Source organism: Thalassophryne amazonica, chromosome 7 (genome assembly GCF_902500255.1).
Source record: "Thalassophryne amazonica chromosome 7, fThaAma1.1, whole genome shotgun sequence".
NCBI lineage: Eukaryota > Metazoa > Chordata > Actinopteri > Batrachoidiformes > Batrachoididae > Thalassophryne > Thalassophryne amazonica.
In genome coordinates this window covers 96,982,543-96,999,636 of record NC_047109.1, presented here as the reverse complement: position 1 = coordinate 96,999,636, position 17,094 = coordinate 96,982,543, and the positions used below count along the sequence as shown (strand labels likewise).

The window sequence follows — 17,094 nt, the reverse complement described above, 5'->3', positions numbered from 1 at the left end:
GTAATCAACTGGGGAGTTTTTAGAAGGTTTAACATGAAACCCCAACCACATTTAACACTAAACAGTTTGATTAAAAACCATTTTGCTCAATATAACCTCTGTATGTTGGTGTGAAATTAAGTTAATGAGATGCCACTGTCTTTGTAGTTTGACTGAACTTGCATTATGCTACATATAAACTAGACTATGCTGGCCTTCTTGTTGTATTTGAAACGTACATGTGCACAGAGTTGACATGATAGTCATGTAAAGTTTAACATTTCTGGATGGGCAACTTTGAGAAAACACAGTAACAACCAGCTTTACCCTTGTTTTGTACAGGTCAAAGCTTGGAATCAAATTTTAACACAGATATCCAAAATAATGTATGAATTACATGGATCCAACTTTCAGTATGTCCACATGCAAACTATTTATTTGTAAAGTTTTTCAAATGAATAAACATGAGTTATTGTTCCTATTGCGTACCTAATCATGTTGCAGAGCAACATATCACTAATAGTACCTGTGTAGGTGTTGGACAATAAAGACCACAATTACGAGGTTGTGTTCTTGATTTTGTACCAAGAGTATTTTAGTTTCAATCTTTCAGTCCTAACTCAGTGTGACATCGATATACTGTAGGTTTGCTTAGCTACAAGATTTCTATCACTGCTTATTCAGATAATTTTTTTTTTTTTTTTTTGTATGGCCAAAACAGATGGTCACACCACTGAGCCTGGTGTGCTTCAAGCTTCTTCCATTAATGAAAAAGCTTAAAAATTTAAGAATGAATTTCAGCCAACCGTGTTTCTCAAATAGGGTATGTGTACCTCTAGGGGTACTTGGTGGTGCTGCAAGGGGTACATGAGAGTGTTAACTGATATTTCTGAATAAGTAATAAAAAAAAAAAGCAAAGTACTGAATATGCTGTTCAAGCAGTGAAATGAAATATACTGCTTTTTGTCAGTCTCCTATGGCCACTTTTTTTCTAATGGACACATGATGCCCATGATTTCTGCTTTAAAATTATATTTCTCTGATGTAACAGAGAAGTCTGAGCAACTTGACCGGATCAGAAACTCATTTGTTTTTCCTCAAGACAACCATGGTGTGCTACCTGTTGACCTTAAGGAGGCGCTGGATGTATTGATTATTTTTGAAAACTGGCCACTGTTAAGAGCTTTGAGAGTAAGAGGACAGCGTCCGGAGATGGGAAAAAGGCTTTGGAATCCCTGTTCCCAAACTTCATTTTTAGTGATGAACAAGATCCAAACAAAATGAAGTAACAGACTAATAACACCTGTAGCTTCCTGCCACCAGGAATGTCAAAGATCCTCAGATTAGGCCCTTATCTTCCATTGAATGGAAATGACAAACTGACACATAGTATACTTCTAAATACTGAAGTGTTTATAGTTGAAACACCCTTAAACATTAAGTGTGCTAGACACAAACGATGATTCCATAGAGCCTTTCAGGGTCCCATCATTCCCTGCATGCTTGGAGTGGTGCCAGTTGGATTTGCTGGTTGTAAATAACAAAAATGGTGTAAATGCTTGTCATACACGAGGAAAAGAAACACAAACCAGTATGTATGTGGTCACTGAAAGCATTCAAATATCGATTTTTATTTCCCTTCTTTAAAATCCCAGGACTGATCACAGCCAGGTTACGTGCAATCGATATTCCCTTTCCATAAGGTCCTTAATTTCCCAATAACTGAGGTAACATCAACTCTTCGTGCAAGTCCATGTCAGAATGCCATCAGAATCACTCAGGATGCTGGGACTCTGAAGTCATTTATTTACTCGGTCTTGACCTCTGTTGCACCCTTCACAACCTGTGTCATTTTCCCTTGTTGGAGCAGTGTATAAGCAACAATTGGAGCAAACATATTAAGATGTGCAAGTGTTTTTGACTATTAAACAAAAAAAAAAAAAAGTTGACAAAGTTAGCAGAACTACATTTAGGATAAGCTAACTACTTTGCTAATGGCTTTCAAAGTTAGCTGAAAAGCTGAAGTGCTAATGAAAAAGCTACCTTTGCTAATTAGCTGTTAGCTGAGCAGTGCACATTACTGACAAGTACCATCTCGTCCCAAAATGTCACTGAAATGTCCACTACTTATTGAGGTGTTGGGACTTTCAGACAAGCAGTCGATGAACACGTAACATCCAACCATCACTTGCACATTGGTGGAGAGAATTCTGCGTTTATCGCTCCACCTGTGTGTCATTTCTCATGTTCCCTAAGGTTTAGCTTATACAGCATCATATTCTGAACAGCTTGGTCTACAAAAAGTGAGCTAACTGCTAAGAGAAAAATGTAGCATGACTTTGAAATGCATTGCATATGTACCTGAGAGCATTCAAATGTTATACATTTCCCTGCAAGCAGCTGTTGGTGTGAGCATTGACGTGCACAGTGCGCTGTTTATGTCAGAGATGGAAAAGCAGAACATGCACTCAGACGATACTGAATTCGCACACGGAGGCCTTTTCAACACGGCAGCTCTCATCAAACCACTTCCCGTTAGCTGTGGTGGAGAGCATGGCGCAGTTCTGACCGCGCCCTCCGTCTGGCTGCAGGGTAATCTCGGTCTCCCAGTTCTTGAAGCGCACGTTGGATCCTGACTGGTCCAGCCACTGGCCTTCAGTTACGATGTCGTTGATGCCGAGCCAGATAGGCTCTTCGGGGCCGATGCTCATGCGTACGTAGCTGTAGAGCTGGTCGTTTTCGTCTCCTGTTGCCGGGGTACTCAGACTGCCTCCTTTGGCGTTGCAGTCTTCACTGGCTGTATGGAAGTTCTTCTTCACTGGATCAGCAAGAAAACACTTGCCAAGGATCTTGATGCCTCTCAAACAAACTAGAAGAAAAAAGAAAGTGATGCCAGTATTGTTGTAACCCATCGCCTCAACTGGACTTTACCAGATTAAATAACGTGCATATAGAGAGAGAAAGATGACTGCTGTATACTTTGCCCTGTGAATAATAAGTCCACACCAAAAAAAAAACACACCAAGGAACATAGTTTTCCAAAAATTAAAATGGCTTTATTAAACCGGGCTTAACAGCTACATATCATAACCTTCATCTGGGGAACTTTTTAAAAAAAGATGCACAGCATACAGATACACCAAAGCTGCTGTCAGCTAGAGGTGGGCGATAACGGGAATTTTGGTCTTGATCTGATACCAAGTAAATACAGGCCCAGTATCGCCGATATTGATACCGATACTTTTTCATATTTAAGCTTCATAGATCCAAAGGATCCAAAAGACCTAGGATAGATTTTCACCAAACATTGTACGTGACAACAAAATACTTGATCACAATCAACATTTTTCTTTAAAAAAATATCACTCAACACAACTTAAAACAAACTCTCCTGAGGTAGAGGGCTGATAAACTACAATACAACAAAATTAACACACCACAACAAATACTGTAAACTTATTCTGTTTTTCAAGTCGAACAATACAATAAAATAATACAAAAAATAAGGAATTTCTTCCCTTCAGTGCACTTCTCTTGAGTATCGATCGTTTTACACGAGGATCTTTCAATATCAATACCAGTGTTGGTATCGATATTATCGATATTAGGATCGATCCGCCCACCTCTACTGTCAGCTGCCAAGTAAATCACAGGGGCAGTTGAGAAGTCGGGTGCATACAAAATAAGATTTATTTCGTCTTTCTGAAATCGCACCCTTCAGACAACCTACTAGCTTTTTGCTTTCTGGAGACGTTTTTATGCAATTTCACCAAAACCTAAATAAGTAAACTTAGAGTTTATTTTATTACATAAACTTTAGTAAATATCAAGATTACTTCCAAAGTACACTTCTGTATACTTGTAAGCATACTACTTCAATACTTCTTGGGAATAAATTGGCCAACTCTTTAGTTTATAAAAGTACACTTGGAATAAGAGCAAACCGAGATTTCTGACATTCGCCAATCCGGATCCGGATCACCTCTAAAATTCAGTGGAGTCTTACATACACTAATATTTATCTGTGGTGCAACTTTGGTGAGAATCTGTGAAGTTTCTTTTATGTAATCCTTCAAAGCCTATATTAGGTGAAATCTGGATCTGGATCCGGATCATGGCCTAATATCTGTCAGTCGTGAAAATTTCGTCAAAATCTGTGCAGTAGTTCTGATGTAATCCTGCTAACAGACAGACAAATAAGTAAACACAGATGATGTTATTACGTCTTTGGCGGACGTAATAAGAGTAGTAAAGTTTGAGTACACAACTAGCAAGCACCAAATTTGGCACAAATACACCTTAGACATTACCCTTTCAGATTTTCAGCAGTCAATTAAGGGTCAATTGAAGACTCACACAGGGGTCAAAGTTAAAAGATCAATCAATCAATCAATCAATTTTTTTATATAGCGCCAAATCACAACAAACAGTTGCCCCAAGGCGCTTTATATTGTAAGGCAAGGCCATACAATAATTATGTAAAACCCCAACGGTCAAAACGACCCCCTGTGAGCAAGCACTTGGCTACAGTGGGAAGGAAAAACTCCCTTTAACAGGAAGAAACCTCCAGCAGAACCAGGCTCAGGGAGGGGCAGTCTTCTGCTGGGACTGGTTGGGGCTGAGGGAGAGAACCAGGAAAAAGACATGCTGTGGAGGGGAGCAGAGATCGATCACTAATGATTAAATGCAGAGTGGTGCATACAGAGCAAAAAGAGAAAGAACAGTGCATCATGGGAACCCCCCAGCAGTCTACGTCTATAGCAGCATAACTAAGGGATGGTTCAGGGTCACCTGATCCAGCCCTAACTATAAGCTTTAGCAAAAAGGAAAGTTTTAAGCCTAATCTTAAAAGTAGAGAGGGTGTCTGTCTCCCTGATCTGAATTGGGAGCTGGTTCCACAGGAGAGGAGCCTGAAAGCTGAAGGCTCTGCCTCCCATTCTACTCTTACAAACCCTAGGAACTACAAGTAAGCCTGCAGTCTGAGAGCGAAGCGCTCTATTGGGGTGATATGGTACTACGAGGTCCCTAAGATAAGATGGGACCTGATTATTCAAAACCTTATAAATAAGAAGAAGAATTTTAAATTCTATTCTAGAATTAACAGGAAGCCAATGAAGAGAGGCCAATATGGGTGAGATATGCTCTCTCCTTCTAGTCCCCGTCAGTACTCTAGCTGCAGCATTTGAATTAACTGAAGGCTTTTTAGGGAACTTTTAGGACAACCTGATAATAATGAATTACAATAGTCCAGCCTAGAGGAAATAAATGCATGAATTAGTTTTTCAGCATCACTCTGAGACAAGACCTTTCTGATTTTAGAGATATTGCGTAAATGCAAAAAAGCAGTCCTACATATTTGTTTAATATGCGCTTTGAATGACATATCCTGATCAAAAATGACTCCAAGATTTCTCACAGTATTACTAGAGGTCAGGGTAATGCCATCCAGAGTAAGGATCTGGTTAGACACCATGTTTCTAAGATTTGTGGGGCCAAGTACAATAACTTCAGTTTTATCTGAGTTTAAAAGCAGGAAATTAGAGGTCATCCATGTCTTTATGTCTGTAAGACAATCCTGCAGTTTAGCTAATTGGTGTGTGTCCTCTGGCTTCATGGATAGATAAAGCTGGGTATCATCTGCTTAACAATGAAAATTTAAGCAATACCGTCTAATAATACTGCCTAAGGGAAGCATATATAAAGTGAATAAAATTGGTCCTAGCACAGAACCTTGTGGAACTCCATAATTAACTTTAGTCTGTGAAGAAGATTCCCCATTTACATGAACACATTGTAATCTATTAGACAAATATGATTCAAACCACCGCAGCGCAGTGCCTTTAATACCTATGGCATGCTCTAATCTCTGTAATAAAATTTTATGGTCAACAGTATCAAAAGCAGCACTGAGGTCTAACAGAACAAGCACAGAGATGAGTCCACTGTCCGAGGCCATAAGAAGATCATTTGTAACCTTCACTAATGCTGTTTCTGTACTATGATGAATTCTAAAACCTGACTGAAACTCTTCAAATAGACCATTCCTCTGCAGATGATCAGTTAGCTGTTTTACAACTACCCTTTCAAGAATTTTTGAGAGAAAAGGAAGGTTGGAGATTGGCCTATAATTAGCTAAGATAACTGGGTCAAGTGATGGCTTTTTAAGTAATGGTTTAATTACTGCCACCTTAAAAGCCTGTGGTACATAGCCAACTAACAAAGATAGATTGATCATATCCAAGATCGAAGCATTAAACAATGGTAGGGCTTCCTTGAGCAGCCTGGTAGGAATGGGGTCTAATAAACATGTTGATGGTTTGGATGAAGTAACTAATGAAAATAACTCAGACAGAACAATCGGAGAGAAAGAGTCTAACCAAATACCGGCATCACTGAAAGCAGCCAAAGATAACGATACGTCTTTGGGATGGTTATGAGTAATTTTTTCTCTAATAGTTAAAATTTTGTTAGCAAAGAAAGTCATGAAGTCATTACTAGTTAAAGATAATGGAATACTCAGCTCAATAGAGCTCTGACTCTTTGTCAGCCTGGCTACAGTGCTGAAAAGAAACCTGGGGTTGTTCTTATTTTCTTCAATTAGTGATGAGTAGAAAGATGTCCTAGCTTTACGGAGGGCTTTTTTATAGAGCAACAGACTCTTTTTCCAGGCTAAGTGAAGATCTTCTAAATTAGTGAGATGCCATTTCCTCTCCAACTTACAGGTTATCTGCTTTAAGCTACGAGTTTGTGAGTTATACCACGGAGTCAGACACTTCTGATTTAAAGCTCTCTTTTTCAGAGGAGCTACAGCATCCAAGTTGTCTTCAATGAGGATGTAAAACTATTGACAAGATACTCTATCTCCCTTACAGAGTTTAGGTAGCTACTCTGCACTGTGTTGTTATATGGCATTAGAGAACATAAAGAAGGAATCATATCCTTAAACCTAGTTACAGCGCTTTCTGAAAGACTTCTAGTGTAATGAAACTTATTCCCTACTGCTGGGTAGTCCATCAGAGTAAATGTAAATGTTATTAAGAAATGATCAGACAAAAGGGAGTTTTCAGGGAATACTGTTAAGTCTTCTATTTCCATACCATAAGTCAGAACAAGATCTAAGATATGATTAAAGTGGTGGGTGGACTCATTTACTTTTTGAGCAAAGCCAATAGAGTCTAATAATAGATTAAATGCAGTGTTGAGGCTGTCATTCTCAGTATCTGTGTGGATGTTAAAATCGCCCACTATAATTATCTTATCTGAGCTAAGCACTAAGTCAGACAAAAGGTCTGAAAATTCACAGAGAAACTCACAGTAACGACCAGGTGGACGATAGATAATAACAAATAAAACTGGTTTTTGGGACTTCCAATTTGGATGGACAAGACTAAGAGACAAGCTTTCAAATGAATTAAAGCTCTGTCTGGGTTTTTGATTAATTAATAAGCTGGAATGGAAGATTGCTGCTAATCCTCCGCCCCGGCCCATGCTACGAGCATTCTGACAGTGTGACTCGGGGGTGTTGACTCATTTAAACTAACATATTCATCCTGCTGTAACCAGGTTTCTGTTAGGCAGAATAAATCAATATGTTGATCAATTATTATATCATTTACCAACAGGGACTTAGAAGAGAGAGACCTAATGTTTAATAGACCACATTTAACTGTTTTAGTCTGTGGTGCAGTTGAAGGTGCTATATTATTTTTTCTTTTTGAATTTTTATGCTTAAATAGATTTTTGCTGGTTATTGGTAGTCTGGGAGCAGGCACCGTCTCTACGGGGATGGGGTAATGAGGGGATGGCAGGGGGAGAGAAGCTGCAGAGAGGTGTGTAAGACTACAACTCTGCTTCCTGGTCCCAACCCTGGATAGTCACGGTTTGGAGGATTTAAGAAAATTGGCCAGATTTCTAGAAATGAGAGCTGCTCCATCCAAAGTGGGATGGATGCCGTCTCTCCTAACAAGACCAGGTTTTCCCCAGAAGCTTTGCCAATTATATATGAAGCCCACCTCATTTTTTGGACACCACTCAGACAGCCAGCAATTCAAGGAGAACATGCGGCTAAACATGTCACTCCCGGTCCGATTGGGGAGGGGCCCAGAGAAAACTACAGAGTCCGACATTGTTTTTGCAAAGTTACACACCGATTTAATGTTAATTTTAGTGACCTCCGATTGGCGTAACCGGGTGTCATTACTGCCGACGTGAATTACAATCTTACCAAATTTACGCTTAGCCTTAGCCAGCAGTTTCAAATTTCCTTCAATGTCGCCTGCTCTGGCCCCGGAAGACAATTGACTATGGTTGCTGGTGTCGCTAACTTCACATTTCTCAAAACAGAGTCGCCAATAACCAGAGTTTGATCCTCGGCGGGTGTGTCGTCGAGTGGGGAAAAACGGTTAGAAATGTGAACGGGTTGGCGGTGTACACGGGGCTTCTGTTTAGGGCTACGCTTCCTCCTCACAGTCACCCAGTCAGCCTGCTTTCCCGGCTGCTCGGGATCTGCCAGGGGGGAACTAACGGCGGCTAAGCTACCTTGGTCCGCACCGACTACAGGGGCCTGGCTAGCTGTAGAATTTTCCACGGTGCGGAGCCGAGTCTCCAATTCGCCCAGCCTGGCCTCCAAAGCTACGAATAAGCTACACTTATTACAAGTACCGTTACTGCTAAAGGAGGCCGAGGAATAACTAAACATTTCACACCCAGAGCAGAAAAGTGCGGGAGAGACAGGAGAAGCCGCCATGCTAAATCGGCTAAGAGCTAGTAGCTACGCTAAGCTAGCGGATTCCTAAAAACACGCAAAGTGAATAATGTGTAAATAATTTAGAGGTGATTCAGCAGAAGGAGTGCTTTAGTTAAGGCACGTAAAGATTACACTGGGAAACAAATCATAATCTAGATAACTAGATCAATCTAACTGCGCAGATTAAACAGCTAACAGATACAGAAAAACACCGCTGTGCTCCGGAACAGGAAGTGATACAATACCGCAGTGAGAGCCAACCACCAGTAGAGGCAAGCAAAGATGCTCCAATCATATTGAAAACTATACTACATTATTTGTCTGATCACAGAGATTCCAAGAAGGCATAGTTTGGACTGTCTGTGACTGAATGTTATGGAGTTATGGGGTAAAAACTGCAAGAATAGTGACAAAGGTCAATTTCAGTTTGTACAGGGGTCAAAAGTTAAAGTTGCTGTAATTTTGGGAAAAAAATGCAGATTATTGGTTGAGTTAATAGGGTTTTTAAAAGGAGTAATTTGTATCATGTGTCATGCTTAGTTATCATGTTAGCTCAACCATTAATCTGCACCCTTTTGTTTTACCAAAAGTGGAGCAACTTTAACTTTTGACCCATGTACAAACTGAAATTGACCTTTGTCACCAATCTTAATGTTTTTATCCCATAACTCCACAGATTCAGTCATAGATTATCCAAGCTATACCTTTTTGGAATTTCTGTGATCAGACAAATAATATGGAATACCTTTGAGTATGAGTGGAGCATTTTTAAATTCTGACCCCTGTGTAATTCTTCAATTGACCCCTACCTGGCCGCCTATTGAAAATTCAAGTGGACACTCTGCTTTTTCAGAAGAGTAAAGTCTAAGGAGTATTTGTGCCAAATGTGGTGCTTGTATCACCAGTTGAAGGATTCCTTTGTAAATATTCTCTTATCTGCTTATCTGTTTACAAAAGTACACATTATACCCAAAGGACTTTAACAGCATTAGTCTGCTCAGGCTTTGATCCAAGGACCCTCTGGTCACAAACTGACTTCCTAACTGCTACACTGTTAAATTAAACAGTCCATTTTAATACAATAATTAAATTAATGGATTGACTTCCGGGGGCGCGGCCTGCTGCTGACCCTGCGCTCACTGTTTGTTAGCGTTATTAAATTTGTTTTAACGTGTTTTTTTTTAAGCAGTTCATTGGTTTAATGTGGATGTGACCTGTCAGAACTTCACTGCACTTTGCACTTTGGACCTTATCGTCGCAATGAAAATCGCACTGCTGTGGATCATTTTCTGCCTATCAGCGTTTGCGCACGGGAGCTGCCTCACAAGCCGGCAAAGCTTCCTTACTTACACCAGAGAGCATCTTTTGTCACTTCGCTCACCTGGTGGGGTTCCTTCAGTTTGTCTACCTGCGGACTGTCAGGAAATCCGACGGCCTTTTAAATGTCTGGGGAAGAGGAAAAAGCGTGGCTCCAGGGGAGGCGTGAGGCACCGACTCTGGAGACGCCGCAGCAGATTCCCGCTGCCTGTCGTCACTCTGTCTAACGTCCGCTCGGTAAGCAATCAACTCGATGAACTTGTGCTGAGAGCCGAGCATGACAGTGAATTTAGACAGAGTAATCTTGTGTGTTTGACGGAAACATGGCTTAAAGATCATCACGATACACCGAGCCTGTCAGGCTACACCGCTGTCAGAGCGGACAGGGACGCGCGCACTGCGCACAAATCCATCGGAGGGGGTCTGTGTTTGTTTGTGGATAACAGCTGGGCCACTCAATACAGCATACGAGAGCAAGTATGCACACCTGACTATGAGATAGTGACTGTATCTTTTAGACCCTTTTATCTTCCGCGGGAGTTCGGACAGATCACTGTCATTCTCGTATACGTGTCCGGTCCAAATGACGACGCAGCAGGAGAGAGAATAGCAGAGAGCTATAATAATGCACTCACCCGCTCTGCTGACCAGCCCGTTTTCATTCTGGGTGACTTTAACTCCTGCAGTCTGTCTGACCACCTGCCCACTCTACAGCAATATGTAGACTGTCCTACACGTCCGCATCGGACGCTTGACCGTTGCTATGGCAACATCCCAGAGGCTTATAAAGCGGTATGCAGACCGCCTCTTGGAAAATCTGACCACAATGTGATTCATCTTTTGCCTAAATACAAAGCTGTGGTCAAAATAATTAAAACAGTTAATAAGCAGGTACAGGTGTGGTCCGAGGAAAGCAAAGAGCAACTCAGAGACTGTTTTGATGAAACGAACTGGGACATTTTCTTTGAATCCTGTCTGGATGGAGACGAACTCACTGACACCATCACATCTTATATTAAGTTCTGTGAGGATAACGTGTCAGAGACTAAAACTGTGAAAATATTCCCAAATAACAAACCCTGGGTGTCCAAACAATTGAAAATCTGTCTTAATGAAAAGAAGGCAGCCTTCTGCTCTGGTAATGTGCAATTAATGCAGGGAAAAAAGGAGACAGCTGAGAGGGAATATATTTAAGGCAAAAATTGAGTACAAGAATAAAGTAGAAAGTAAATTTTTCAGTGGCAATATAAAACAAGCCTGGGAAGGTCTAAATACACTGATGGGCAAATCCAGTAAGAAATGTGATGCTCTTACAACCATTAATGTTTTGTTGATGAGTTAAACCGGTTCTTCTGTAGATTTGATAAAGTGGATGATAAACAGGAATGTGATGAGATCTGTAAAAATCTTCCAGCAGGAGCTCCCACAGCCATCACTGAGGATGACGTGGCTAAAAGTCTTTCTAAACTGAAGCCAAATAAGGCCACTGGCCCAGATGGCCTGAAAGCCCGTCTACTCAAAGACTGTGCTCCTCAATTAAAAGGAGTCTTTTCCAGATTGTTTAATTCCCTTCTTGTCACAGGAGTGCCCAAATCTTGGAAATTCTCCATAATAAGGCCTATACCAAAAAAAGCCAGGGGCAAGCAAACCTGAAGATTTTCGGCCCATTGCCATAACCTCCATATTATGTAAAACTATGGAGAGAGTTTTAGTTGACGTCCTGACCACCACAGTGGTCAGTGAACTAGACCCTCTGCAGTTTGCCTATAAGAGGGACAGAGGTACTGATGATGCCGGATTGATCTTGCTGGACATGATCTCAAAGCAGCTTTCACTTGATGAAGCATATGCTCGGGTTTTGTTTGTAGACTTCAGTGCAGCTTTTAATTCTATGAAATTACATATTCTTCTGAAAAGGCTGGCTGATTTAAATGTTGAAAAGGGCCTGATGCTCTGGATCAGAGACTTTCTGTCTTGTCGCCCTCAAAGAGTTTGTGCTAACGACATTCTGTCAGGAGAGCTCATCATAAGCACTGGCTGCCCACAGGGTAGCGTTCTTTCACCTCTGCTCTTCTCTCTTTTTACAAACAAATTTGCAGTTAATGACACAAACTTTAAACTGATTAAATACGCGGATGACATGGCCCTAGTCGGCCTGCTACAGAAGTGTGACTCCTCTGGCGAAGCCCCCTATCTCGCTCACATTAAGGCTCTTGAAGCTTGGTGTCTCGACAGCCAGCTGGAAATCAATGTGTCTAAGACAAAGGAGCTTGTTTTTCACACAAAGCAAGAACTGACCGTGCAGCCAGTTTCACTCGATGGCCAGCTTGTTGAAACGGTTGAAACTTTTAAATATCTTGGTACAGTTCTTGATAGTCACTTAAGCTTCTTTGAAAACACTGATTTTATCTTTAAGAAATGTTCACAGTGACTCAGTCTTCTCAGAAGATTGAGTTGTCTTGGTGTTAATCCGCAGATTTTAGAGCTTGTGTATTCTGCACATATTGAGAGTATTTTAACATTTCATCTTTGTGTTTGGTTTGGTCACTTGAGTTGTAAATGTAAGGACAAATTAAATAGAATTGTAAAAATGGCAGGGAAAATTGTGGGAAAACCCCAGAAGACTGGCCCACATTTACACTGACAGGATGAGGAGGAAAGCTGAGAGAGTCCTGGCAGACAGCTCTCATCCTCTGTCCTGTCAGTTTGAGCTCTTGAAGTCTGGGAGGCGCTACAGAGCTCCTCTGGCCAAAGGTTCTTTCAAAAAATCTTTTATACCAAATTCGCCATAATGAACTCAAAAAAGTGACCACTCCACAAATTAAACCTGAACTGCTTTACTTCTGTTTTATTTGATTTTATTAGATCTTACTGTACGTTTTACTAGGTCTTATTCTATTTCTTCTTTTACTTCCATGTATTTTATGTATCTTATTTTTGTTTTATTCGTGTGTTTGTATGAATGTTTTATGACTGTTTTTTTGTCTTTTTTGTGCTGGTGCGCCGAAGACAATTTTCCACATCGGTGGACAATAAAGAATTATTCTATTCTATTCTAATGTACTTCAAACTTTGAAAAAAGTTATAGCCACTCATTTCCATATTAATTAAACTAACTCAGAAATGAATTGTTGTCATAACAACTCAGTTTCTTTAAGTGCATTTAAAGTTTTGGGGCATTTAAGTGTTGGTGATGTATTTCCAGTGCATTCCATTCACTCATTTTAATTGAGTTTATGTAACGGAGGCCAGCAGGTGTCGCTGTGCAGATGTAGTTAGTAAACATCACTCCCAACAGCTCAAAAGGATTCTTTGGTCACAAGGCCAGAGTCCTGGGTTTTAGGCTTCTGGTTAGAGAGTCCGGCTTTCATACCGGAGATTATGAGTTCACGTCCTGAGGGGAGCGAATGGGCGGAGTCATAACAACACAACGCAGAGTCAACATATAAAGCAAAGAATGCAGCAAAAAATCTAATCAAAAATGTAATGTAAATTTTTGTAGGCAGAAATTTATGTCACTTTTTTATTGAAAAACATAAACTAGATTTACATAAGTTTAATTAACTATAAATTGTTAAGTTACTAAAACTTTAACAATTACATTTTTGAAAATTATTTTATTTAAGTTGGCAAACTCAAATGGTTTAAGGCAATCGATTTCCTCAAATGGTTTGAGTTCAACTAACTCATTGAGTTTTATAGTGTAGAACATGAAGTTCAGTGACATGATTTATGAGTTACCTGAAGAGACCTGCTTCTTGCAGCTATAAGCATACACCAAGTATATTGGGGTTTTTTTTGTATGCTTGTCAATATAAAGAACGTATAGTTTAAGTAGAATCTGTCAAGTATATGCCTGATAAGTACATAAGTAAACTGAAAGCATACTTATTTTGTCACAGATCAGGGACACTTGGGACACTGGGACCCTTCACAGAGTGACACACTGAAACACCGTGATAAGGTAATTAATTAATTAAGGGAATTTATTATTAACAAAAAAGGCCCGTTATCGCCACAGGGAGCAATAAACAAAACTCAGTAACACAAAGACCTCAACAATAAAATACAACTAAGAAAGACATTATAACAAAACAAAATCCCAAATAGTCCAATAAGAGTTTTGAGGAATAAGCATATTTTTTAGCTTTTTTTCTTCCAGAAACAATACCTGTTTGTAAAGCTTGCATCTCTTTCAACAGATTCACCTCTTGAACAATGTCTTGAATCTGTTTTTTGAGTTCCTCGATGGCAGCACTGTTTGCACTCTCTGTCAAAGCAAGAAAAAAAAAATCAATGCAACATCCAAGAAACCACGTGTAAATTCAGTTGATTTCTTTTAGAAAAATGGATTTACAGTTTTTAGATATTCCGGTGAAAACTCGTTAGTAAATCCTACCTTTCTTGCTGTTTCTTTTCTTTGGTGGATTCTGCTGGACGGTGTTGTTTACCAGCAGAAAGATAAAAAGCACCAAGCAGACACCCTTAGGCTCCATAATAAACTAAAAAAAAAGCTTTAAATCCACGTTGTGGTGGTGTTAGTGAGCGTGGACCACAGAGCGATGTGTCGCTGACTCGCTGTGAGGGTTGGACAGACCCACACTGATGTTTCACTGCAGAATGAAGAAATCTGTCAAACAGAACAAATGTCTTCCAGATGTTTCACACCCATTCGTAGCAAAGAGAAACCTTTAATAACACTGATGCAATCGTGACATGTTTTAAGGTTCTAACTGCAGTTTTTTGTTGTTGTTGTTGTTGTTTGTAAAAACATTCTTGAAATAGTTTTGCACATGATTCTTCTTGTTCCCAGTAAGGTCAAGTGTTGATCTTGTTTCTGTGGTTTACACTAAAACCAACATCTGGTTTTCCACAGTGAGCTGGAGCTGACGCACAGCCGAATCTTTCGTTATGAAGAAATGCTGCAATAGTGCAGCAGATAACTGAAACAATCGTGCAAATGGTGATACAAGCACCAAAGTTGGCATTAGACGTTAGTCTTTTGAACAAACCAGCTGGCCACTTGAATTTTCACTTGGCGGCCAGGTAGGGGTCAATTGAATTACACGGGGTCAAAATTAAAAATACTCAAATCATTTTGAAAACTACACCACTTTATTTGTCTGATCATATAGATTACAAAAAGGTGTAGTTTGGACTATCTATGACCGAATGATCAGGAGTTATGGGGTAAAAACAGCAAAAATGGTGACAAAGGACAGTTTCTGTTTATACAGGGGTCAAAAGTTAAAGTTCCTCCAGTTTTGGTAAAAAGTCATGCAAATTATTGATTGAGCTAATAGGATTAATAAATTGAATAGTTTTGATTGTGTTGAATGTTTGGTCTCCAAAATAAAGGTCAAACAATGTCAACATCCACTGGATTCTCTGACATCTTACAGAAACCTGGTTACAGCAGGATGAATATGTTAGTTTAAATGAGTCAACACCCCCGAGTCACACTAACTGCCAGAATGCTCGTAGCACGGGCCGAGGCGGAGGATTAGCAGCAATCTTCCATTCCAGCTTATTAATTAATCAAAAACCCAGACAGAGCTTTAATTCATTTGAAAGCTTGACTCTTAGTCTTGTCCATCCAAATTGGAAGTCCCAAAAACCAGTTTTATTTGTTATTATCTATCGTCCACCTGGTCGTTACTGTGAGTTTCTCTGTGAATTTTCAGACCTTTTGTCTGACTTAGTGCTTAGCTCAGATAAGATAATTATAGTGGGCGATTTTAACATCCACACAGATGCTGAGAATGACAGCCTCAACACTGCATTTAATCTATTATTAGACTCAATTGGCTTTGCTCAAAATGTAAATGAGTCCACCCACAACTTTAATCATATCTTAGATCTTGTTCTGACTTATGGTATGGAAATTGAAGACTTAACAGTATTCCCTGAAAACTCCCTTCTGTCTGATCATTTCTTAATAACATTTACATTTACTCTGATGGACTACCCAGCAGTGGGGAATACGTTTCATTACACTAGAAGTCTTTCAGAAAGCACTGTAACTAGGTTTAAGGATATGATTCCTTCTTTATGTTCTCTAATGCCATATACCAACACAGTGCAGAGTAGCTACCTAAACTCTGTAAGTGAGATAGAGTATCTCGTCAATAGTTTTACATCCTCATTGAAGACAACTTTGGATGCTGTAGCTCCTCTGAAAAAGAGAGCTTTAAATCAGAAGTGCCTGACTCTGTGGTATAACTCACAAACTCGCAGCTTAAAGCAGATAACCTGTAAGTTGGAGAGGAAATGGCGTCTCACTAATTTAGAAGATCTTCACTTAGCCTGGAAAAAGAGTCTGTTGCTCTATAAAAAAAAAAGCCCTCCGTAAAGCTAGGACATCTTACTACTCATCACTAATTGAAGAAAATAAGAACAACCCCAGGTTTCTTTTCAGCACTGTAGCCAGGCTGACAAAGAGTCAGAGCTCTATTGAGCCGAGTATTCCTTTAACTTTAACTAGTAATGACTTCATGACTTTCTTTGCTAATAAAATTTTAACTATTAGAGAAAAAATTACTCATAACCATCCCAAAGACGTATCGTTATCTTTGGTCTTTTGAGTACGGCAACTACTTGTATGCAGCGCGCGCAACCCACCGGACACCATAGAAGCAGAGGTAAACAAGTATGGTGAAATCCAGACGCAGCAGCTCAGCACCACACTTTTGGAGCGAGGAGGAAACTGAATACTTCATTAGTATCGTGAAAGACATGAATATAATGTCTTTTATTGACGGTAGAAAGAATAAGAAGAAACGGAAATGACACATTTGCCAAAGACGTATCGTTATCTTTGGCTGCTTTCAGTGATGCCGGCATTTGGTTAGACTCTCTCTCAGATTGTTCTGTCTGAGTTATTTTCATTAGTTACTTCATCCAAACCATCAACATGTTTATTAGACCCCATTCCTACCAGGCTGCTCAAGGAAGCCCTACCATTATTTAATGCTTCGATCTTAAATATGATCAATCTATCTTTATTAGTTGGCTATGTACCACAGGCTTTTAAGGTGGCAGTAATTAAACCA

At 39.9% G+C, this 17,094-nt stretch overlaps 1 protein-coding gene across 1 annotated transcript; it reads right to left on the bottom strand.

The window, feature by feature from the left end:
* Nucleotides 1-1,266: 1,266 nt before the first annotated feature.
* Nucleotides 1,267-14,761, bottom strand: clec3ba (C-type lectin domain family 3, member Ba). Its single transcript, XM_034175179.1, has 3 exons — nt 14,442-14,761; nt 14,214-14,312; nt 1,267-2,848 (listed from the first exon to the last, which is right to left on the bottom strand). Exons 1-3 carry the CDS (start codon nt 14,536-14,538, stop codon nt 2,448-2,450), a joined length of 597 nt encoding a protein of 198 aa, XP_034031070.1. The 5' UTR covers nt 14,539-14,761; the 3' UTR covers nt 1,267-2,447.
* Nucleotides 14,762-17,094: the final 2,333 nt, after the last annotated feature.

What these genes read in the sequence shown, in the direction of transcription:
- clec3ba (XM_034175179.1), bottom strand. Translation starts at nt 14,538, where the DNA reads ATGGAGCCTAAGGGTGTCTGCTTGGTGCTTTTTATCTTTCTGCTGGTA. An exon ending in GAAAAGAAACAGCAAGAAAG is followed by an intron (nt 14,313 to 14,441) that starts GTAGGATTTACT and finishes TTGCTTTGACAG; the next exon opens with AGAGTGCAAACAGTGCTGCC. An exon ending in GATGCAAGCTTTACAAACAG is followed by an intron (nt 2,849 to 14,213) that starts GTATTGTTTCTG and finishes TTTTTCTTCTAG; the next exon opens with TTTGTTTGAGAGGCATCAAG.